A 25172-nucleotide genomic window follows, 5' to 3' on the forward strand; every position below is an offset into this window, starting at 1 on the left:
TGGACTAGGCGCGGGAGACTCCAAAGCCCTCAGCGACTTCCCCGCCCCACAACCCCACCCATTAGCACGCAGCCTCCCCCAAGCCCACCGGAGACACCTTCGTCCCCGCCCCTCCACAGGTCACCTCCCTCCACGCCCCTTTCCCTTGGCCCCGGCAGCCGGCAGGCAGGGAAGTGTCGTAAAGCCAGGCCTAGGAAACTTTACCCGGGGTAACAGCCGAGGCGCTTTACGGCGACGGCGGCTGAGTGTGAACCTTGGCGGCGGTGGAGGCGGCCGCGGCGGCGGAGGAGGCGGCGGCGGCGGCTGAGGAGGAAGAGGAGTGGCGGCAGTGGCGGCGGGGACCTGTGCGGGGTGAGCCTCGCGGAGGGGACAGGGAGGGGCCGGGGGTGACAGGGCCAGCGGATGGGTGCGGGCGGACGGGGACGGTGGCCGGCTGAACAGCTGGGCGGCGCTGAAGAGCGGGGGGGGGGCGCGGAATTGGGGGGGCTGCTCCGTGAGGGACGGTTTCTGCCTTTGTTTCCCCCCCTCCACCTTCGCCGCCCCCCCTTCCCCCCCGCCCGACGCCCTCTCTGCTCCGCGCTCGTCCGCGGGGTCTCATGGCCTCCCCTCTCGGTCTGTGTCGCCTCTAGGATGGCGGAGGTACCGCCTGGGCCTAGCAGCCTCCTCCCACCACCAGCACCTCCGGCCTCGGCGGCGGCCGAGCCCCGCTGTCCCTTCCCGGCGGGGGCCGCCCTCGCCTGCTGCAGCGAGGACGAGGAGGACGACGAGGAGCACGAAGGCGGCGGCGGCGGCAGGAGCCCGGCGGGCGGCGAGGCGACGGCGGCGGCCAAGGGGCATCCGTGCCTCCGCTGCCCTCAGCCGCCGCAGGAGCAGCAGCAGCTCAACGGATTGATCAGCCCCGAACTGCGGCACCTCCGGGCGGCCGCCTCTCTCAAGAGCAAGGTTTTGAGCGCGGCCGAGGCGGCCACGACCACAGCCACCCCCGACGGGGGGCCCAGAGCGACTGCAACAAAAGGAGCTGGGGTACACTCGGGCGAGAGCCCCCCTCACTGCCTCCCCAATAATGGAAGAACTGCGCTCCCCAGCCCGGCGGAGGCAGTGGCGGCGAGCGATCCTGCGGCGGCCCGCAATGGACTGGCGGAGGGCACGGAGCAGGAGGAGGAGGAAGATGAGCAGGTGCGGCTGCTGTCTTCATCCCTGACCGCCGGCTGCAGTTTAAGAAGCCCCTCAGGCCGGGAGGTTGAGCCTGGGGAGGATCGGACGATACGTTATGTCCGATATGAATCCGAGCTACAAATGCCCGATATCATGAGACTGATCACCAAAGATCTGTCTGAACCCTACTCCATTTATACCTATAGATATTTTATCCACAACTGGCCACAGCTGTGCTTCTTGGTAAGTGGATGGAATGCAAAGAGGGTGAACGCAGCAGAGAGATCCAGGCCGTGCAGGGCAGGGAGTGTGAGGGCTGAGAGTGGCAGTGGATGTATACTTCTGCGTTTCATAGTACGTTACATGATGTAAAGTGCGTGTCCACACTCCTAGTTTTTTAATGAAACTGTTTTGAAGGTAAGACTTCTTGATCTGGCTTAACTTGGTACTTATGTAAATGCAACAAGCCTGTATGATGCATGTTGGGGGTCTTCGATTCTGTTTATATTAGCTTATAATCATGTTTAACCGTCTTTAATTACCCTCCCTCATCCTCAAAGCACTTTGCAATCATTTAATTTGAACATGGTTCTGTTCGGATACAGGCTTTATTAATCTCTCAATTACAGCCGTAATCAGGGAAGAGTGTATGCATAAACATGTTTTGGTGAACATGATTGTCAGTAAACTTGCTGTGGCCACATTGGGGAATTAAATCTTACAAGCGTTTTCCGTAATTATGGAGATTGTTTCCTTTTACTTCGACAGGACAATTCAGGACAATTAGCAGTTGTAGCCAGCCTGCTTTCTGGTGCTAGATTGTAGAAGGCACTACTAACACTTCTGGTGGCTGAAAGACCCTGAAGCTCGAACAAAATACCGTTTTGTGGAATGTAGGAAACTTAAGTGTGAAACTGTTACTAATCTCATTTTTTCCTTTAAGAAACTGATCATCCATATACGTACATCGTACATATTAATAGTGACACAGGCTGTGTAAAGCACAGTTGACAGAATTTTTTGATTTCCATGTAAGTGAAAAAGATTTGGCTATGAAACAAGCTAAATAGTTTTCTTGTTTTTTTTTTTTTTTAATTTATGTAGTACTGGCAGTACCAATAGTTTCTTCCCAAAAATATTGACCAATTTTATTCTGAAACCTTTCACTTAAATATTAACTGGAGGTATGTTTTGTATCGTGTCCTCACAAGCATTTTATTTCTTGAATTTCACCAAAGAAAGGCAACATGCTTTTAAGAAATATTTTTTGCTATGTAAAGGGAGAAGCTACTACTATTTATGTTTTAGCATTGACGTAATTGCACTTAGCACTTCGTTGCACATCCCCCCAAGATGTTTTGACAGTTCTTTAGAAATCCATCTTTCTGATTCTGATTCTGTATGTTGGTGGTAATCTAAAAATATAACCTCAGAATTGTAGATAATGTAGTTCTGCTGTTTTCCATGTTCACTTTGCTAAACTTCAATTTAGTATATTTGTTTAAACTGTAGGAACTATCTTATATTCTACAAAACTGCTCTTACAGGATTCTAACCATTGTATCAACATAGAAGTTCTAAGACATGCCTATGTCAGTGCATATGGCGATGATTTTATAGCACTATATATGTGTCATTAAATGCCACTGTAATTGCTAAAAATTGTAGATTGATTTAATTGTAAATTTACCCACAAAAGTATATGACTGAGTCAAACCTTAAATTGAAATATGTATTTCTATTAATTACAGAAAATAGTTGTATATATAATATTTAGTCAGCTTTGGGTTCTGATATTACCTGGACCTCTCTCAACTTGTCTTCCATTTTTGACTCTGATAAACCTAATATTAAACTTTAGATTTGATTTTACGTAGACTCCTTCCAGTTCGCCAGCTAATTTGTACTTTAGTTCTTAATAGTTTGTTTAATATTAAATTCTGAATATCTGGAAATTGAGATATGTACAAGTGGTTGACATCTAAGATTTATTAGTGCAAGTATGTATCTGGAGATATGGAACAGAAAACAATAGTTAATCAGAGGCCACTTAGAATTGGGGCCTTTATGTTGGCGTTTAAAAAATTTGAATTTCCTCTAAGAACAATTTAAAATAAATATAAGTGTGTATGTTTATTTTAAATCATATCATTTTAGAACTCTTAACGGGTCTTAAATATAATCTAGCTCAACTTCATTTTTTTTTTAATGAAAAAAAATTAAGGACCTGAGTGACTTAAAAATGTTTAAATCTTCAGATATTTAGGGGTGCCTGGCTGGCTCAGTCCATGGAGCATCCGACTCTTTTTTTGTTTTTTAATGTTAATTTTTGAGGGAGAGAGAGAGAGTGCGAGCGAGCCAGCAGGGAGGGGCAGAGAGAAGGAGACAGAGAATCCCAAGCAGGCTCCATGCTGTCAACACAGAGCCTGATATGGGGCTCTAATTTACAATCCATTGGATCAAGACCTGAGCTGAGATCAAGAGTCGAATGCTTAACCAACTAAGCCACCCAGGTGCCCCATAGCATGCTGCTGTTGACCTCAGGGTAGTGAGTTTGAGCCTCAAGTTGGATATAGGGATTACTTAAAAATAAAATCTTAAAAAAAAAAAAAGCTTCAGATATTTAGTGGCAGAGAGGTAAAGTTAGAACTTTACCTGACCTCTCATTATGGAAATAAGTAAGAATCTGAAAAATGACATACCCTTGATCTTCAGGGAAGATCATTGTGTCCCCAAGTTATATTGTCCTGGCAAACATCAATAATCTCAAGAGATTAAAAACCTCCAAAATGTTTTTGGTTTCTATATATAACCTGTAATGGATCAAATGGAATGTATGAGGTTGAACCTTCCGTAGAAAATTGCCAGCACTTGACCAAACCTGACTAACAAAAATGACAGTTTCTTATGGCTCTTCTAATAATTGTAACAGATGTGATAGTAGAGTACTATACAAATGGGAGACCCTGTCAATTTTTCTGTTCTTAACTAATTTATCTTTGCCATTTTTGAGTTCATGGTATTTTTATCTTTTAGTGCCTTTTTGAACTTCTTAAACTTATTACCAGTGATGTACTATAGTATTTCTGTTTATTCTAAATTTAACTTTCTGGCTTCCTCTGTTTTCCTATGTATAGCATTCTGGAATTTGGGAATTTCTATTTCATACAACTTGTAGTTTTCAAGTTTTGTAGATTGACAAGCAATTGGCCTTGTAGAGTTAAGTCTTAATCTTGCCAAGATTTTTTCAGTTCCCATCCTTGAAAAAGGAACGCATTTAATGGTATGACTTCCAAATATATGTGGAGAAGCTTTTATTTGGAAAAATTGATAAGCAGTTTAGTAATTCTTACATATTCATCAGCAATTTCTCAGGAAAAAATAGCAGGATAGGCCTTCCTCTCTACGAATATCTTATTAGAGTACATTATATATTGGGCTTTTATTTTTTTGTAATTTTTAAAAAATTTTTTTTAACATTTTTTACTTGTTTTTGAGAGACAGAGCATGAATGGGGGAAGGGCAGAGAGAGAGGAAGACAGAGAATCTGAAGCATGCTCCAGACTCTGAGCTGTCAGCACAGAGCCTGACATGGGGCCCGAACCCACGAGCCATGAGATCATGACCTGAGTGGAAGTTGGACGCTTAACTGACTGAGCCACCCAGGTGCCACATTGGGCTTTTATTTTTTAACGATGAGTACCACTTGATTTTTGCTCCTACATATTCTTAATTAGGAAGAGTCAATCTAGTCCAGGCATGAACTGATAAAACACTTTGTTCGCCCTTTACTACCTTGGTCAAAAGAAGATTTGTTTGAAATTCCTATCCAATTTGGAAGTATTGTCCAAATGTATTGTGTCTAGTGGTTTTGATTCTTTCTTCTTTGGGATGGTTTATTAATTGTGAAATGTAGCTGTCCTACAGTTTTATATCATAGATTTATATAGATTTCCGTTTTCCCTAATTTACAACCTTAGGTCACAAAGTTTTTTAATGTGGGGTGCCTGGGTATGGCTCTGTCATTTAAATGTCCTACTCTTGATCTCAGGGTCGTGAGTTCGGGCCCCACGTTGGGCTCCATGCTGTGCGTGAAGCCTACTTAAAAAAGTTTTTAAATGTACTTTTGGGCCTAACATGTATGTACATACATATATACACAACCACATATATTTGAGATGAGTTATTTTTAAATCAGAAAATGCTGTCAGAGTTGTTCAACCAGGCCACTTTTGTGTGTATTTCAGCTATTATTTCATAAAGAAATTTTAAGTTGTTTTTTTATTTTTTTTATTTAGAGAGTAGAGTGTGAGTGAGAGCTGGGTAGGGCCAGAGAGAGAGAGAGACAGAGAGACAGAGAGAATCCCAAGCAGGCTCTGCACTCTCAGTGCAGAGCCCGACGCTGGGCTCAAACTCACAAACTGCGAGAACATGACGTGAGCCAAAATCAAGAGTCAGATGCTTTACTGACTAAGCCACTGAGGTGCCCCAGAAATTTTAGTTTTGAAAACAGCTTTTACAGAACCAGATTGATTTATTGTGAATGAAAATGGAAATAACAGTTTTAGAGGTTTATTGTCCAAGATAGTTTTGGATTGTGTGATAGAAATGAATTAAGTGGATTATTCAATTTAATATCCTTTCAAAAGGATTTTTCTGACCTAGTTCAGGTTTGTGTGAAATGGATTGGAATTATCTAAAAGATTTTTCTCACAGTTTAAAAAAGTCTTTTTAATCATTTTACAGAATGATGAATTAAATGTCACATCAAAATTAAGTTAAAATTAAGTGTAAACTGGGCTTTTTAATTTTTTAAACCAATTCCTGGTTTTTGCTGTTGAAATAGTTTCTTCTGGAAATTTTATTTTATTAAGAGATAATTCGAAGTTTTCATATTTTTTAAATGAGTGCTCTTTAGAGCAAACAAATATTTCTAACTAGCTGACACATTATTAAACAATTAAAGCTATTGCCCTATTGATATTTACCAGAATACAGTATTACTAGAACTTTTCATCAGTGACAGAACTTTTGAAAAACTTATTTTCAGTGGTAACACTGGAAATCTTAATAAAAATGGGGGATTATTAGCATTTATTCAGCATTTAACCTTTAATACTCTGGGAAGACATAAATTTTTATTAAAGTAGCTCTGTAAAATTAAAGCTTTCACTTTAATATGAAGCTCTGGTTTTAAGTGCTAGATATTCTTTGAGCTTTGTGATAATGACATTGTCGGGAGTGACTAGACCATTGAATATCTAGTCTTTGTAGTCCTTCACTAACAAAAACCCTTGGGGAGGATCCAACGAATACCTTAATAACCATCTTTTTTGTGAAAGTCGTTTGCATTTTTTTGTCTTTGTTTTTGTTTTATTCCTGCTCAAAATCGAACTCTACTGTGAGGTAGTATAAATATTAGGTGTTCTGTCTTTCACTAAAACCTTGTTAGAATTACATTTAAATTTATAGTACTTTGATAAGTTTCACAGTATTTTATACCCTAATGAAGAGACATTTTCTTTCTTTCTTTTGAAGAGACATTTTCTTAAAAAAATTACTTTCACATATTTCTCCCCAAATCTTAAATATGTAGGTCTTTATTGCAAATAATTATAAGCACCTCTTATAAAGTACTTGAGTATTAACTTTGTGGAAATCTTGCTTTTTCCCCCCAGGCTTTGATAATGAGCATAAGACATTTATGCCCTAAACAGTGTTGAAAGATTTTAAAACTGGAACTTCTGAAGGAGTTCTGGGATTTAGATTTCTGAAACTTCTGTGATTGCTCTGTTACTAGAATTCTTCTCTCTTCTTTCCTCAAAAATGCTGACCAGTGGTTGGTTGCTGTTTCCCTGGGTAATTGTGCAGTACCTGACGGCAATGTATTCTTCATAACTGTTTGTTTATTTTTAAGGCCATGGTAGGGGAGGAGTGTGTAGGTGCCATCGTTTGCAAGTTGGATATGCACAAAAAGATGTTCCGCAGAGGTTATATAGCCATGTTAGCCGTGGATTCCAAGTACAGGAGAAATGGCATTGGTAAGGAAAATATTATGTCACTAAAAGAATGCATAAGTTATTTTCATATTTGTTTTTTGAAGCAAAAGACTTAAATGTAAATGTATAGAAATGAGAAAGAAGCTAAGGGGAGAAAATTAAGGTTATTTTTATTTCAAAATATTTTCAAAATGTTCCTAAAATGAATTGTTTTCTTTATTAGTGTTTTGTTTGAGAAATTATCTTTCTAATAAGTAACAAGTGAATCAGTTTTTACTTCCAAACATTTTTTTGATCACATTCAAAATGCTTTGCATTGTACTACATACTGCAGCTCTTAATAGCATTTTGGGGCACTTGATCACAGCCCTCTAGGAGCTGTCTATACTTGGGTTAAGTGGAGCTCAAGGCAAAATTAAGGAGAAATTGTTACCATTATTTAGTTCTAGTCCTCAAACATTATATTAGCAATTCAGGGAGGACCAGGAGAATTGTTTCCTACTATTCCCAAATTCATCTCTTTCTTGGGTCTACTTTTCCTGGCATTTTCAGTCAATCTTATACTTATGATTTATAATGGTCATTAGAATCATGTGGGTGGTTTAAAAACAAATGTTTCGGTCTCTCTTCCTGAGAATGTTGTGTGTCCTGTTAGAAGTAGGACTGAAGTGTCCCCAGCTGACTGTGATATAAGCCTGGTTAAGAACTACTGTCCTAGTGTCTAGGACCTACTGGCTCTTTGTTCAGGATGGGGGATTGAGCACTTGTCAGAGCATGTCAAATCCTGGGATCTAGTGAAGCTAAGTAAGTATTTGTGAAAGAAGAATTGATGCCTATTCCGGTATTTAATTACTAGCAGTTTGTCACTTGTAGTTTGTTGTTGTTGTTTCAAATACGAGTATTATTGTCCAATTTAAGAGTTTCATACAGTCTGAGAGGTCATGAGAAATCATTGTGAGTATGCTGACTTACTACATTAGTTTTAACCAACTTATTTTTTATAGTGTTAGAGTTTACTGCTAGGGTTTTTAATGAATTGGACCTGTTATATTGATGCATTGAAAAGAGCTAGTAAGAGCTCATGGCAAATGATAGGCAATTATCTGTCTAGTTCAGAGGGCAGAAACTGGTGGCTTGAGGATTGCATCCTGACCTTCAGACATTTTGTTTGGCCCATGTAATGTGTTCTTGTTCATGTACATGGTTTGAAAATGAAGAGATTTCCTAACAATTTGGTTTTCTTAGAATCAGATTTGTCAGTTTTTTCCCTTTAATGTACCACGTGTATCTGACCCTAAACCAGGATACATTTAGCTAGACATTTACAGAGATACCACTGGCATCATTTGGGAATGCCCGGACTCACTGGAAGGTTTGTAGGAACCAACCCAGTGTCTTGGGTCCACTGTGGGCCACAGCAGTTTCTGGTGTGATCTTTGGCACGATTGGCCCAAGGGTCTTGTAGCTTCTGGCTAGTTCAAGGATTTCCTGGGCTGTTCTGGCCGTACCATATCTTGCCTTTTTCTTTTTTCCCTTTTCTCTTACTTTCAAACAGAAGAGCACAAACTCCTGCTTGGAGCAAATAATTACACCTGAGAAAAAGAGATGCCTAAGGAGCTATGTCTTTTAAGAGGGAACTTATATTACTATGTGTAGGTTTGTTGGGCTCTCAGTTTAAATCTGAATTTTTTCTCACTTAAGATAGTCTGTTGTCTGCGTTCAAGGTAGAACCCAGCATTTGATATTTCTGTGCTTATAAATACGATAATTTAGGTATCCTTAAGAAACTAAATTTTCCTTCATTAATACTCAGATCTATATTCTAGGTACTAACTTGGTTAAGAAAGCTATATATGCCATGGTTGAAGGAGACTGTGATGAGGTAAGTCTTTCTAAATGTTTAAAACCTTTTTTCCTAGTCTGTATTTTATCAGTTTGGTTTTTAAATAAATATCCCACAATAAATTGTATTGCAGATTTCATTGCAAACTATTACTATAACATTGTAGCTTGTGGTGAAAAGCACTTGAGTTTTGACCTAGAACAAATTCTAAGATGATAATGGGAGCTAAAATTTGTTCTTTGTCAAAACATAAAGGTGAAATCTTAGACATTTTCAGTAAATAATTGGTATTCAGAGGAATTGGTATTCAGAGGATTTGTTATCAGTTAAGTCATTTAAGGTGGCTCTTATTACATATCTTACTGTAATTTCCTTACATATCGGCCTTAGTTTCTCTCTAAATAACTTTTTTTTTTTGTTTAATCTATGGGCCAACTGTCAGTTCATATGAAAGACATTTCATGTTTGAAAAAAAAAAAATCAGCATTAGCTAATGATAAGGCTAAGGAGAAAAAAAGACAACCACTTTTAAAATTAGACCTGTCTATGTTTCAACCTAAGAGCATCTCTTCTGTTTAGCTTGTTTGTACAGCCTAACCACAGGTATAAATTTTTTGGTATCCTACAGCACTGTGCCATATACATGGTGAGTGCTCCATAACTAATGGTGATGGTTGGGAATGTTACAATTTACTGTTTCAGGTGGAAGAGAATAAGTATAAACTAGAGAAGTGTAGATGTTTTTGATATAGCAATGGTGACTATGAAGGAACAAAGTTGTATGATGCTAGTAACTTTATGAACGTTACAAGGGACAGTTGGCTTTGTTATTAGAGGGCAAATATGCCTTAGAGAGTTCTCAAAATACTTGAAATTAGGTAATTTTTCCCCAAAAGTTTGTAACTTGTTTTGATAATTTTTTAAGGTGGGTTTTTTTCTGTACAAAATTTATACATACTCATTAACCGTTATATGTATGTGTATATTTGGGGGTGCAAAGTCCCTTCTTTCACTGTCCTCACACTCTTCAATGCTTTGTTCTTCTTTCCACTTATAGCTACTGTTAATCTTTAAATATGTATCCTCACATTCTAAGTACACATCTTAGCTGCGTAATAGTTTTTCTTTATACAAACTAAACCATAATTATTATTCTGCAATAATTACTTTTTCATTTAACAGTATCTCGTGAACGTGTTTCCATGTCAGAATACAGAGATTTACCCTAGACTATTCTCATGCTCCTTGTTCACATTAGTTTGTATTCCGACAGGCCACACTAAATAATGGTTGTATGAGTAGGCCTACAGATACATTGGGTAGCACGGAGGAAGTCATCCTGAGATATCAGGGCATTCAGTGTTATTTCAAATAAGATAATTCACATACAGTGGAGGATCTCATGTAATTCACAGCTATTAATATCAAGAAGTAAAAGATGCAGTGACCGTGACCATTTTAATGTAACTAAAATTTGCAGAAGAGGATTGGACTGCATATGTTGATCTGTTTGGACCATAGTCACACTGGTGTAGCTCATCAGGAAGAGAAGTCAAGCTTCATAAAAGTTGCTGAAGAATTTGGAAAAATCTTTGGGTTGATAAGACCATGTTTTGATCCTCTACTGCTCCTGAATAGAGTGGTTTCCAGTGAGCAGGGATGTTATGAACAAGGAGTATTATGTTCCTTATAGCTATGCGTTTTGTGAGTTATCCTAGTCACTACCTGCGAGACAGGGTGTGTGCCTTACCTTAACTGAGCAAATGTTTAAATGGTATTGGTTTTTCTTTGAAAGTTCTGGGGAATGATACGGAGATTTGGGTTATATTGTTTTAGTCTCAAAGTTAGGTCCTAAATTAGTGATACGTTTTATGGTAGAAATACTCTTTTCATTGTGGACCTAAAGATCTTGTTCTGAATTTTCTTTTGAAGCAATGAGTTTTACTTAATATTAATCTGAAACGGAGATAGTTCAATGAACTTACGTTTTTGCAGTTTGAATTACTCTGCCTTTGAATTAAAGAACTCTTCCATGTTTTTTGTTTTGTTTTGTTTTGTTTTTAACTCTTCCATGTTTTAAACAAAATTTAGTGTGTCCCATATTGTTCAGATAAAGGATTTGCTCTATGCAGAATTAGAATTTTGTTTACTCCTTATAAGGCTTTCACTCTCCCTTTCATTGAGTTTTAAACTATATAAGCAACAATTCTATCCCCCTCTCTCTTCTAATTCTTGATAATTTGTGTTTGTTGGTTCCACTTCCTTTTACTACCATTTCATCCCCTTTGGTTTGGTTTCTTCCCCCTCCAATCCATTGTAACTACTTTCTCACTGATGTGTTTGCTAGGCCTAGTAGCTTTTTGGCCCTCCTACTTGTTAAACTACTTCTCAGTCTTTAAGACCCAATACAATAACAATTTTTTAAAGTTTTCCTTAATCCTTCTGGGCAGAATCAATTGTGTAGTTTCTGTGGTTTTCTTAACGTTTCTTTTTGTAAAATATACTTCACTGAAATTTACTTGTTCAGAGTCTGCCTTAGCCACTGTGGAGAGCAGAGATGCCTTTTCTTGTTTACTGCTGTATTCTTAGTACTTAGTGTGGCATTTGCGATAGAGTATGATGGTTGACCAATTAGTTCTGTGCCACCAGCATCTTATCTGTATCTCCTTTTTTTTTTTAATGTACTTGTGAATTTCGACTTGCATAATTGTTAACTTGTCTTTCTCTTTGAGCTTTCTATAAGCTTTCTGGGAAGAGCAGTTATCTTATTTTTGTACATAGTAAAACTTTTTGAAGTATCTACAGGGAGGGGTGCCTGGGTGTCTCAGTCGGTTTGGTGTTTGGCTTCGGCTCAGGTCATGATCTCACAGTTCATGAGTTCAAGCCCCACATTGGGCTCTGTGCTGACAGCTCAGAGGCTCGAGCCTGCTTCGGATTCTGTGTCTCCCTCTTTCTCTGCCCCTTGCCCACTCACACTCTGTCTCTCTCTCTCTCAAAAATAAATAAACATTAAAAATTAAAAAAAAAAGTATCTACAGCATTATTAATCAGTTAAAATACCTTTTGGTAAAAAAAAAAATTGCACATAAAAACAGTCATATATAATTCATTGTTCTGAGGAAAACTGAAATTTTAATTCTCTAAGGATGCAGTGACCAATTTTGAAATAACCAACATGTAATTTTACTTTTATTAAGTTAGGCCAACCTTCCTTTCTTTAAAAGTGTTAAGGAGTTTTGACAAATTATCAGAAATACATTTGAAAAGGGATTTAAATTACATTTTCTACTACTTAGGTTGTACTGTTTTTTTTTTTTTATTCTTATAAAGATAGAAATGTTTAAATCTATGCACCTGTAAAGAAAGTGACATTTGGAAATCTCTGTGAAGCCTTACCATGCACATCCAGTCAATTTTTACTTTCTCTTCTATTTGTAGAATTTGTGACCTTGAGCTGAGTTTATATTGCTCTTGGTTGCTCTTGTCATTTTTAAAATAATTTCACAGCATATTAAACCAAAATTAGTAATCACAGAGTTGAAATGTAGATCATGTTTTTGTTCAAATAATAATGACTCTCCTGATCTAATAGATGTTTTCATTTTGCCTTACTATGACTTTCCTAACTTTTTATGTCAGAATTAGACATGTTAAAACAGCATAACTAAAAGATGTTTTTCATTTTCTGTATATTTGGAGCTGTCTAAAAAATTATAGCATTAAAAAAAGAAACAAGGGGATTTGTTGCTTCATGAATGAGAATGCATTACCCATATTACTGATCTGGCTTGAATTTGGTTACACCCACACATGCTGTTGCTGCCATACTGGTGGCTACTAGGACAAGCATCTTGGCTTTGTGTATTACATTAGGGGAAATAGTAAGAAAAATACACACAAATAGCATGAATGAGTTTTCTAGGATGTCTTTATTTATTTATTTATTTATTTATTTAGAGAGCACTTGCATGCACACATGGAGAGGCAGAAGGATAGGGGGAGAGAGAGTCCTAAGCAGGCTCCACATCCAGTATAGACCTCAATGTGGGGTTCCTTCTCACGACTGAGATCGTGGCCTGAGCTGAAATCAGTCAGACAGATGCTTAACCGACTGAGCCGCTCAGGCACCCCTAGAATGTTATTTTTAAAGTAGGATTCGTATATCAACGTTTTTTTTTTTTTTATTTATTTTTGGGACAGAGAGACAGAGCATGAACGGGGGAGGGGCAGAGACAGAGGGAGACACAGAATCAGAAACAGGCTCCAGGCTCCGAGCCATCAGCCCAGAGCCCGACGCGGGGCTCGAACTCACGGACCGCGAGATCGTGACCTGGCTGAAGTCGGACGCTTAACCGACTGCGCCACCCAGGCGCCCCAGGATTCGTATATCTAAAATAACCCACACAGTGGCTGTTTACTTTTGTGTGCTTTTTTCCTGAAATAAATTAGAATGGGGTGATTGGTCAGCATGATGAACAGTGCTTTACCTTTAATCTATAGATGTCCTTTTGAAGTCTTCATCTCTGGGAATTTAAATTTCAGAAATTTTTTTTAGATTTAAAGTATGATTGCTGTGATGTCAATACTCAGAATTAACTCCTATATGATGGGAATACACCACATTTCTTAATTGAGTTTAAATGTGCTCTATGTGCTCTATTTTTAGTTGACCAGCATCTTCCCATTTCCTCTGGGATCCACCATTCTACTTTCTGCTTTTATGAGTTTATTTTAGTTTCTACATATAAGTGATATCATGCAGTATTTGTCTATGTCTGATATGTTTCACTTAGCATTATGTCCTCCAGGTTCATCCATGTTGCCACAATGGTAGGATTTCTTTAAGGCTGAAAAATATTCCATTGTTTGTATATGCTCCTTTTCTTTATCCATTCATTTGTTGACAGACATTGGACATATAGGTTATTTCCGTATTTTGGCTGTTGTGATAATGCTGTGATAAACATGGGAGTATCTATTTGATACTAAGTACCTATTTGAGGTCCTGATTTTGATTCCTTTGGATATATACCCAGAAGTGGGATTGCTGGATCACATAGTAGTTCTATTTTTAATTTTTTGAGGAACCTCCGTACTGTTCCATGATGGCTGTACCAATTTACATTCCTACCATCAGTGGTCTAATTTAGCATAACCAGTAATAAATCTGTTACATAGTAACAAAATACATATGGTATTTAGTTATGTACAAATACATATCAGGTATTTTTATTATTTTTTGATAATGTACGAAGGTGACTTTTAAGCTTTCTATGTTTAACAATTATATGTTGAACATTTTTAGTTTCGCTGGAAACCTATTTTGGCTATCAAACAGAGGCTGCTAGGTAAAGAACAGAGTAAAACGGAGTTATTTAAACTATAAGGATTTTTTGATCGAGTAGTCTGTCCTAATTAAAGAACTGGGTATGAGAATCCTGGGTTCTAGATTCATCTTCTGTCACTTAGTAGTTGTGTGATTGTAGGCAAGTCATTTAACTTTTTATAGTCTTTCTCTTTGTGTATGCAATGTGGTAGTAATTCTGATCTTAAAGGAATGTTATGAAGAACAATAAAGTTTATTCAGCAGTGTCAGTATAAGGTCTATGAAGTGCCAGATGATAAGCTAGTGTTTAGGTTCTAACAGTGAACAGCTTGCCCTCCCTCCAGCAGTTCCAGCCTAAAATATTAAAAAAGGCTTTCTAAACTGTAATAGTTTGGCTTGTCCTGACAGTGGTTTGTTGCTAAGAGAATCCGTGGAACTTCACTGTAATCTTTTTTTTCTGTTAAGTAGAATTCAACTTTGCCAAGTTTCTTTGGGACCAAAATAACCTCATTATCCTTTGGCTTCCTATGTAATACTCCCATGATGTGGACTAAATGAATAGTTTCATACTGAGTTTTCATTGTAAACCCAGATTCTCTTTTAATTTAAGAGAATTTAAGTGATTAAGTATTAAAAAGTTACTTTTTTCTGACATTTCCTATTTTGTCAGATGATCTCTTTATTGACAGAATGTGAGTGTACCGAGACTATCCTTTGGTTTTAAATAAGGTCAGCCCTTTGTATAATTCCATGTCTGTGTAATTGGGCTGTATTTCACTCATCTGCTAGGATGCCAACAAAGGCGAATTCAACTCTTTACCACACCTCAAGTGTGTATTTATGTAGCCATAATTAGCCTCAGATGTGTCTTAATATTTTCAGTTGCCAAATACTAATGAACATGGACTTAGGTCCCCTTCATTGTGTCATAAGTAGGTTAGATCTCCCATTGCCGCTTTGGTTTACTCTGGGGAAAGAATCAGGGGGAGGCACAGAAGAGTGGATATTATAAGGTCTAGTTCAGATATGGAGTCTGGTCTGTTTTTGCACTACTGGTGGCCTTGAGTTTCATTCATTTGTTAACTGGAGAAAAATCATATCTATTTCATAGGATATTTATGAAAATAACATCACAAATGGATATAAAATGACAATGCATATAAATGCTTTACATAGCATTTAGTAAGCCATCAGTAAATACTAGCTTAAAAAAAAACAAACCTGTCACTCCTTTTTCTGTGAAATCAAGTTCCAAGTTTTGAGTTGTACTTTTATTGCTTCACATATTGTTTTGATGTAACATTTTAGCTGTAATTAGGTGGTGGCCTAAAACAGAGTTCTAGGAGTTACCCAAGAGATTTGTTCAAAATTGAAAACCTGTATTGATCAGACTGGACTGTCCCAGACTGGAAGATGGTATACATTACTAAAAAATAAATTTCCATATTTTTAAGAGTAGAGAAAAATTGTTGACTTTTATTCTTATCTTAAACGAGCTTGTTTGCTGTACAACATTTCTTTAAATGTTCTTCCTAGGGGGGTGCCTAGGTGGCTCAGTCAGCTAAGCGTCTGACTCTTGATTTTGGCTTAGGTCATGATCTCAAAATTTGTGAGATCAACCCTGCATTGGGTTCTGTGCTGACAGTGCACAGAACTGTCTGTCTGTCTGTCTCTCTTTCAGAATAAACTTAAAAAGAAATAAGACAAATGTTCCTTCCTAGGAATATTTTCTCTTTATCCTGAATTATTAATTACCTGTTTTTAGATCTTTTAAAATTTAAGATTTAGCATGTGATTTGCTCAGTTGCTTTAAGATGATGCTTTCTCTTTAAGCCCTTTGGTCATTTAAAAATTTAATAATACTTTTGTTTAATATTTAAGTAATGTGTGTAATATAATGAAAGGTGCTAAGGATGCATATAATTAACATATCTGAGAGCCTTCTATTTGTCAGGCAGTGTTAGGTATACAGGAAATGGCTGTGAAGGAGGTATACATGATCCTGCCCTTGTTGGGCTCATCAGCTAGGAGAGATGACATGGTCATCAAATGTTGAATGAAGTCAGCGGGGTAGTATAAAAAGAAAGGGATAATCCATCCAGTCTGGAAGTAACAAGCTAAGGCCAAAAGCAAAGAGGACAGGAAGAGCATCCTTCCAGACAGGAAACAATTTATGTGAAAGATCTAAGGTGGGAAAGATCAAGGTGGGTTCCAGAAACTGAAAGTTTAGTGTTGATCATGGAGAACCAGGGGGTAGACCTAAAGCAAAGTTGGTGAGGTAGGTAGATGCCATAATTTGAGGGCCTTTTAAGTTTGTTTAGATTATCTTTATTTATTTTCTAAACTTTTTTTTAAGTTTATTTATTTTGAAAGAGAGAAAGAGTGTGGGAGGGGCAAAGAGAGGGGGGGAGAGAAAGAATCCCAAGCAGGCTCAGCACAGAGCCTGATGTGGGTTCAGTCTCATGAATTGTGAAATCACAATTTCACATGATCATGACTGTCAGTGACTGACATGCCTGATCATGGCTGTCAATGTGGAGCCTGATGCGGGGCTCTGTCTCACAAACCATGAGATAATGACTTGAGCTGAAATCAAGAGTCGGATGCTTAACTGACTGAGCTATCCAGGTGCCCCTAGATTATCTATAATTTGTGAACTTTATCTTGAGGACAAAAGGGAGTCAGTAAGTGGTTCTAAACAGAGGTTAACAAGAACATCATTCTACTTAAAGAAAATGGGAGACTTTTTGAGTTAGGAGTATCTTGTAATTACAGTGAAAGTTGATGCCAGCTTGGACTACAGTGGTATGAGTAGGGATAGAAGGAAAAGAGGTTATTTGAGAGATTTAAGAGAGAAGAGAAATAGTGGTTGGATGTATATGGGGGGGGGGGTGGGTAGAGAGGAAAGAAGCTCAATAGTGACTCCTAGGTTTTCAGGTTTGAGGCATTGTTACTGACATGTGGAATTGAGGAGGAGTTGAGTTCAGTTTTGGATATGATGAAGTACATTTTCTTCTCTATTATTTACATCTACTTGAATATTTGTCAAATGTTTTGGTAGCTTGAGATAGAAAGTGACTCATAGGCTTCACTTGGACCCTTGTTTAATTATACTTTGCCCTTTTGTCTCATTTCAAACACCTGAGGGTTATGACATCCCAACAGTAACTGTGGCTCACTTTGTTGACAATTCTCAATGAGGTAGGTTGAGAATCAATAGAAAGGCAAATAGAGCTGTGTATATAAAAGGTAGGAGGATGGGATAGAGGATGTTTGGGTAGAGGAAGGTAGAAATAATAATAAAAGAAAATCACACAATGTTCAAAAAGTGTCAGTTCTTCATTGTCAGGGCCATTGTTCAGTAATACTAAAAACAACTCAGAAGTTAATATTTTATGTGTTCTTCTGTTCAGTGTTGATGTCCCTAATGTATAGTCCATGGTTTCAGACTGTTGTTTTCCAACTAGCATCATCAGCATCAATTGGCAATTTTTTAAAAATATAAATTCTTGGGCCCCACCCCAAATCTAATCAGAAACTCCAGAGGAGGGTGTCTGCAATCCAGTTAACTAATGTTTGGGTATCTTTGGTCTAGGATTGGCAAACTTTCTCTGCAAAGAGCCTAATGGGTAAATATTTTAGACTTTGCAGACTATAGATCTCTGTTGCATCTGTTCAACTCTGCCTTGTATTGAAAAAGGAGTCATGGACATCATGGAAACAAATGGCCATGGTTGTGTTCCAATAAAGCTTTACTGACAGAAACAAGCAATAGACACATTTGACTCCAGGGCCGTAATTTGCAGATTCTGGTCTAGATTCTAGACAAATAGGGTAGTTGTTGCCAGGATAAATGATGACAAATTAATGAAAATATAGGAGTTAGGAGTTGGAGGTCAAATTGTATTTTCTTAAAGTTTGTATTGTTGATTTTTTTTCTTTTCTTCATCTTTTTGTCACACTACTTTTCTCCACGGGGAAATAATTCATCTTTGTTTTAGTATAAAATGTATATTCTCATTGCTAAAAATTCCAAACATCACAAAAATCAATAGAACAGAAAATGTCCGCATTCCTACCTCCTCTTGCCCCAAGAGAAAATTACTATTACGATGACCATTTTCTGGGTTCTTTCTTTACATCATTAACATTTATTGTTTTCACCATCAATCTTAAAACCGATATGGAATGTTTTTCTTAAGTATTTGATGTTTACTTTGTGATTTGTCAACTTAAATTATAAGCTAATTTCAAATATATAAAATTATAACTTAGTTTTCTCATATTTTTTTTGAAGGTTGTTTTGGAAACAGAAATAACGAATAAGTCTGCTTTGAAACTTTATGAAAATCTTGGTTTTGTTCGAGATAAGAGGCTGTTCAGATACTATTTAAATGGAGTTGATGCACTGCGACTTAAATTGTGGCTGCGTTGAGAAACTGATACCAAGGAACAACTTTCCAACCACACAGAATCGACCTTTGCATGCAATGCAATTTGTACAGAATTGCTTTGCAGGTGGATTTAGTAATTTCCATGCAGCTCTTACCTGTCAGTGTCTCATTGAGTGTCGCACAATATTTGTTGCACTTTGGCATGGCGCATTTGTTCTGAATTAAAAGAGATTGTTTTAAACTTAAAGAGTTCTTTTGGTACCAGCAAGATGTGCCAGTTGATAGCCAAGATTTGTTTGTTCATTTGCAAAGTCTGCTGACAATGTTATTTACACAGTGATCATTTTGTCACAGAACCAGTAAGTGGAACATGATTTTTGTTCCTAAAAAAGCCAATGTAGATTGTAAAAATCTCTAAGTATACTAACATTTCACATGAAACCTGCCATAGTTTTCTGAAGGGGGTGGGGGAAAAGCTTCAATTTTAGGTTTTATTTTTTCAATATTAAATTTTCCATTCTTGGATATTGGTACCTCAGTGATTAGTGAATGAAAAAAAATGTTATGTAGGGTTGGGTGTGTCTTACAATGAGTAAAGATAACAATTAAATTGCGTCTGCCAGTGCCTGTGTAGATAAGTATATTTGTCTTCATCTCTAGTTTTTGAATGCATGCTCTCTTTTCCTTTTCTTTCAGGCCTTTGCAAGCAAACTTTTGTTTTTATTTAAATTCTAAATTTGATAATAAATTATTTCAGATTTTTATAATTTGGATACTTTTTTCCAGGTGAGTGACAGAGTGGTTTACTGTAAAGTCCCTTCTTTCCTTACAGTAAGAAGTTGAATCTACTTGGAAAATCTTTGAGAAATGACTCAAAAGGGATGAGAAAAGTTGATGGAGCCGGGAATTGCTGGGTTTTGGATGCACTTTTTTTTTTTTTTTTGAGAGTGAGGGAATTTTTGGAAAAGAATAGAAAATTAATGTAAATCGGTATGATTTTATTTAATCAAAATTATTGCTAAGCTGTGAAGAACAGCTTTTACAAAGTAGCTGGAACTTTTTTCCCACTTGATTTGGATTCACATTGCTTCCATTTCTTAAATTGTTTCACTTTTGGTTCTTGGTCTTGGAAATAAATTTGAAGGTTCATTGTATCCATTTTAAACTGATTTTATTTTCTTTTCACTTATTTAAGCAAATTCTTGGGGAAGCTTTGCTTAGTTTCCAGAAAAACAAAAGGGAAAATTGGAATATTTTTTTGGAGTGAGTTTTATGGGTTTTCTTAATAGTTATCACCATGTTCAGTTACATTGTATTTTGGTCAATCTGTGCAGTGTAACAAATTTATAAGTTAATTGCTTTCAACTGAGTCAGGAAACCTGTGATGGATAATTTAACTGGAAAACCTAGGGACCCATAAAAAAAAAAAAAAAGATTGATTCTCTGTGAAAAATGTTTTGTAGGAATCTATGTTGTTTTTTCTTTAATTTGGATATGCTTTACTTCTGTTCTAGGATTTGGTTTGAATTTTATTTTATGGCTATAATTACTGTATTTTTAAAAACCCTACCTCCATTAACAGTTGGTAAAAGCCCCCTTTCAGGAAAGTTTGTTGCCTTTTTTTTTTTTTTTTTTTTTAAAGGAAAGCTGCTCCTTGCTCAGTGCAGTGTCTTGAAAGTGAACATGGTAACAAGTATTTTAAAAATAAAGATACACAGATTTGGCGAAAATAAAATCTTCCTGCTGGTGGGATCATTTATAGTTCCTCATTTTTAAAGTCAACTTTTTCTTTCATTTTATATTGCTCTTGAAAGTTTAATGGGTAGAGTACTGATTGCGTTAAAATATAACGATCACTCAATACTCAGCTTTCCAGCTGACTGTTTTGAGTATGTCTTTGATCAAATGTCATTTGGGCTCTAGCATTTAGAGGAATGCCAATCATAGTGATGCTTCTGTTATTTTTGATATGGAGGGAACTGAACTAAAAGAGTTATCAAATTTTATCTCACCACTTTATATTTGACTTGCTGATTCATTAGTAATGATTGTTGATGAACATACATTTGCTTGACTCCCTAATGGGGACGGTTCTAAAGTAGATAGATACATGCTAGATTTTCATTTCAGCCATTATGTTTTGGCGAGTTGTCAATGAAACCATCTCTACTGACCTTTTCTCCCAGAATTGACCAGGTTTCGCTGAACTGACTGGGTGTTTGTAAACGTGACCTTAACCATGTGGCTAAAAAGTCAGATGGTTGCCGTATTGTTCAGCCTGGTGTATGTTGAACAGAAATGTCTACCTTATGTCTTTAATTGGGTATACAAAAATTGTTTACTTAAGTAGACTAAAATTTTAATGTCTAGCATGATAACCCAGCATCAAAACTAAGTCTCCATTCCAGTTGAAGCAGCATCAAACATTCATTTACTTTTTGATATTGGGCTTTCATCTTTCTTATATAATCTTAAAACAATCTCATTTAAAATTGATAGCGTGAGTTCACTTGGCTAAAACTGAGCAAGATTGGTGCAACTTTCTTTTAACGGGGTGCTGCCTCTTAAAGACTGACTGTACTATCCACTGACACTGGTTTGGCAGTTCGTACTGCTGAACATTTTATACATGCTACCATGAAGCTATATATGTTAGTATTGAAGAAGCTAACGGGTATGCTACCATTTTTTGATGTGTGGACTGATTGTAATTTCCCTTACATTAGGATGAAACTACTCTAGGGGAGTCCACAGATCAGAAACCAGACAGTAGTTTTTGAAGTTGAAGCCAACAAAATTAAAAAAGTAAAATTATTAAAAAATTGGTTTTTTACCCTCCCTACTTACTGAGTAAATTGCCCTCCCTACTTGCTTGACAAATCTGTGTAAAGGAGTTTGTTTGTCACATGTTTTAACTTTACCTTGCCCTGTGTTATGGTATTGGCTGACATGTATAAGACTGGATGTGTATATTTATTATGGTGTCTAAAAATCATGAAGTTCATCACTTTCCAGGAGCATAGATAAAAGCAAATTGGTAGTGCATCAGAGTTACTTTTCAGTGCACCATGACATCACTAAAATGAGTGCTATAATGTTACAGGGCTTTCAGGTTTGTAAAAACATAACCATAAATTATATTGACGTCAGATATGAGTTGAGTATCTATAAAATATCACGTGTATTTCAAAATATTGGACTGCTGTTTGATGACTGGATATTGCTGCATAATTTTCTTCTATTGTCCCATATCCTTTTGGAGAGAGAGATTTAATGGGATTTGAAATGTGCAAGCTGTCTAAATAAGATGCAGTCAAATAAAGTTGGTTAAGTTGTGTTTGCATTTTTCTTTTAGATACAGCTGTGTGCATTTTATGATTGAGTTGTTCTGCTTTTACCTACTAAGAAAAAAAAAAAAAAACAAGCAATCTATTCAGCTCCCCACTTCGTGCCTCCCATCCAAGAATTATTTGGAAGAAGTGATATATAATTATTATCTACTTTGTGTTCTGACAAAGTAAATTTGAAAATAACATGAACTTGATTTTCCTAAAAGTATTCAAAGTTAGTCCACTCAGATATCAGATATCAATACAAATGAGAGCATTTTTGCATGCCTAAAACCGAAACTTGGTTTTTTGTCCTTGTTTGGTAGCAATTCCTAAGACTGTTTTTATTTTAATTTAGTATTTTGTTGTTGTTGTTGTTTGTACTTAAGTAATGTCCCCCCCCATCCCCCCGCCCCCTTGCTAAAACACCAAAGTAAAATAGAGCAATATCTGGGCTATTTGCCCCATTCTCATGAGAAGCTTTAAATGGTAGTTACGCATGCTTTTATATTTGAAGATTTATGGATATTAGTAGAAGAAAGAGATCTGTTTTAAATACGAGTGCTGAATTACTTTCATCATCCATGCAATCTTCACTTTGTTCTTTTATAGTCAGATAGCGAAAATATCTTGAGTTCATGTTTTACTTGAGTCTTACTTACATGAAACTCCTGAGTACCTCATAAATTGAGTGATGGTCGGAAAGTTGACACCGTCCTGTGACAGCTATGAGCAGAGATCACTATTCATCTGTAGCCCAGAGATATAGTGATACTTTTAAACAGCTTTCAAAAAGAGTGAAAAATCTCATGAGCATATAGCACACTGCACTTTCTTCAGATCAGTGCTATCCAATAGCACTTTTTACAATAATAAAAATGTTCTTTGTGCTCTCCAGCCACAAAGACTAGTGGCTCTCTAGTAGCCACTAGTCACATGTAGCTAGTGAGCCCTTGAAGAGAAGCAACTATGATTGAAGAAGTGAATTTTTGATTTTAATTAATTGAAATTTAAAGTCACATGCGGTTAGTGGCTATTGGACAGCATAGCTTTAGGTAATATTTAAGTGGGAGTAACTAAGGAAAGCATTTTTTCAGTAGAATTTTTAAGGCTAGTAATTTATTGAACTATGAAATGGAAGGGTCATGATTAAAAGTGATCTCTAAGCAAGAGTATAGCTGCACTGTTTCTATTGACTGTCTATTGCATCAATACAGTATTTGACACCACCTCTCTCCCTGCCCCCGTTGTGATGTAGCCCTTCTGAGAGCCCTCTCAGTTTTTATTTGGAAGTCTTCTGGGTTGCAGAGATGCACAGATTCAAGTGCCAAAAATGAGCTTTTGATGAGACTGTCCTGTCTTTTCAGTGTTAAGATATTTTACATAGTTAAGCCTAATAATTTCTCAGTTTATATGAATTTGAGGTCATTTCATCCCTAAATGAGGTTGGGCATTTCTCATTTTACCAGTAGTCAAACGAATACGAAAGTATATCATATTTATAGTTAAATTTTAATTCTGGAAGATCATTCATGCTGATGGAAAGGCAAGTGTTTTTTGGTTCTGAGAGAACAAGATTAATTTTGCTGTGTTCTCTGGCCACGTTGTGTGTTACCCTTGATTGTAGTTGGTCATCTAGTTCATTTAATTCATCAAAAGGGCGGGAGTGGGGGTGGAAAACACCTGGCCAAAGGGAGTGCTGGGCTTGGTACAGCTTGTCAACACTGCTGGAGAAAGAGCTCAAAGCATATGTTTGTGAGCAATCAGTGTTTGATCGTCAAATTAAAAGACCTAGGGATAACAAAGACCACCAAAGTGCCAAAATCTATCTTCTACTACTTAAGAAAATGTAAACAATGTAGGGGTTATAATGTAAGGTTTTTATAATGCCAAGAGATAAGCTCATTTTTAGTTATGGATTTTCGTTACTACCTCTGCTGTATAAATATATCTCAATTTTCTAATACCTCAATTTCCTGAGATTCTGTATATGCGCTTTTGTAAATAAAAGAATTTGCCATATGCTAGGAGAAGGACCTGGCTTTTAAAGAAATTGTATAAAGACATTTGTTACTGGATTTGTTACACAGTGAATCGATTTGAAATTTCTTAAAAAAAACGTTTTATAGCCTTTTCTGGTCCCATTGAGAATTTTTGTTTTTGTTTTGTTTTTTTTTTTTAGTAAACATTCTTACTTAGTGAGATCTGTGTTCAGGAAGCATGTACCCTGATTTGTTCATTTACAGCTTAACAAAGATTTGTATGTCTCCTATGTTTTCCTTTCATGCCAAAGAAACACTCTTTAAAAAGCCAGCAGGTTGCACGAACTGAAAAAAAATTTTGTACCTTAAACAGGGATTCTTAAGTTTTATTTCCTGGGATTTAGATATTTTCCAGATGAAAATATCTTCAGTTTTTTAGTTAAAGCCAGTAGAAATAATTTGTGAAAATATATGTTTAGGAATGCATTAGTTCCATTAAGGACGTAATGACAATTTTAAGGAACTGTGCTACATTAAAATCCACAATTGCATGAACCTTTTTAAAGCTGATCTAAGATATAATCACTAAATTTTGTGTATGTATGTGAACTACTCAGGATTCAATGGCCTAACATGTAGGGGATTGATCACTACCATCTTTAGGGACAGATTTCCCATGGTTGCACACAGCTATTGATTGTTTTAAGGGGGCTAAACCTGCTGCCTTTAAACTTTGCTACCTCCCTCCCTCCAACTGTGGTTGTAAACAGTGACTGCACAGTCAGCTAGCATTATACTTGATTTTATTGTGAATGCAAATAAAATTTGTTAAGTCCACCAAGTATTAACTAGGTAAATGTAAATTGATTTCAACCTTGTCTTTGGCCAAGTCTACGTGATAGCTTATGATAATTTGGAAATGAAGTACATCAATATGAATGTGAGCATTGTGTTTGAGTTATTGTGGGAATAATTATATTCTTCATATTTGGGACTGGTAATGAACATTTATTTAAAGTGTTTATTTCCATCCTTATGATACGGGGCAAGTTTCTTAACCTCCTCTGAGCCTTTAGTGATTACTACCTGATAGGCATATTGTGAAGAATAAATTGAGATAATTTATGTAAATCACGTTAACAAT

The 25172-nt window shown here is 36.9% G+C and overlaps 1 protein-coding gene across 1 annotated transcript; it reads left to right on the forward strand.

Annotated features, from left to right (window-relative positions):
* Positions 1-290: 290 nt before the first annotated feature.
* NAA30 (N-alpha-acetyltransferase 30, NatC catalytic subunit) lies at positions 291-22071 on the forward strand. Its single transcript, XM_030319194.1, has 5 exons — positions 291-351; positions 630-1398; positions 7073-7196; positions 8981-9036; positions 18621-22071. Exons 2-5 carry the CDS (start codon positions 631-633, stop codon positions 18756-18758), a joined length of 1086 nt encoding a protein of 361 aa, XP_030175054.1. The 5' UTR covers positions 291-351; position 630; the 3' UTR covers positions 18759-22071.
* Positions 22072-25172: the final 3101 nt, after the last annotated feature.

Source organism: Lynx canadensis, chromosome B3, assembly GCF_007474595.2.
Source record: "Lynx canadensis isolate LIC74 chromosome B3, mLynCan4.pri.v2, whole genome shotgun sequence".
Lineage (NCBI taxonomy): Eukaryota > Metazoa > Chordata > Mammalia > Carnivora > Felidae > Lynx > Lynx canadensis.

Coding starts and splice junctions, on each gene's coding strand:
- NAA30 (XM_030319194.1), top strand. CDS start 631: ATGGCGGAGGTACCGCCTGGGCCTAGCAGCCTCCTCCCACCACCAGCA. Junction 7,197..8,980: donor GTACAGGAGAAATGGCATTG/GTAAGGAAAATA, acceptor TCTATATTCTAG/GTACTAACTTGGTTAAGAAA. Junction 9,037..18,620: donor TTGAAGGAGACTGTGATGAG/GTAAGTCTTTCT, acceptor TTTTTTTTGAAG/GTTGTTTTGGAAACAGAAAT.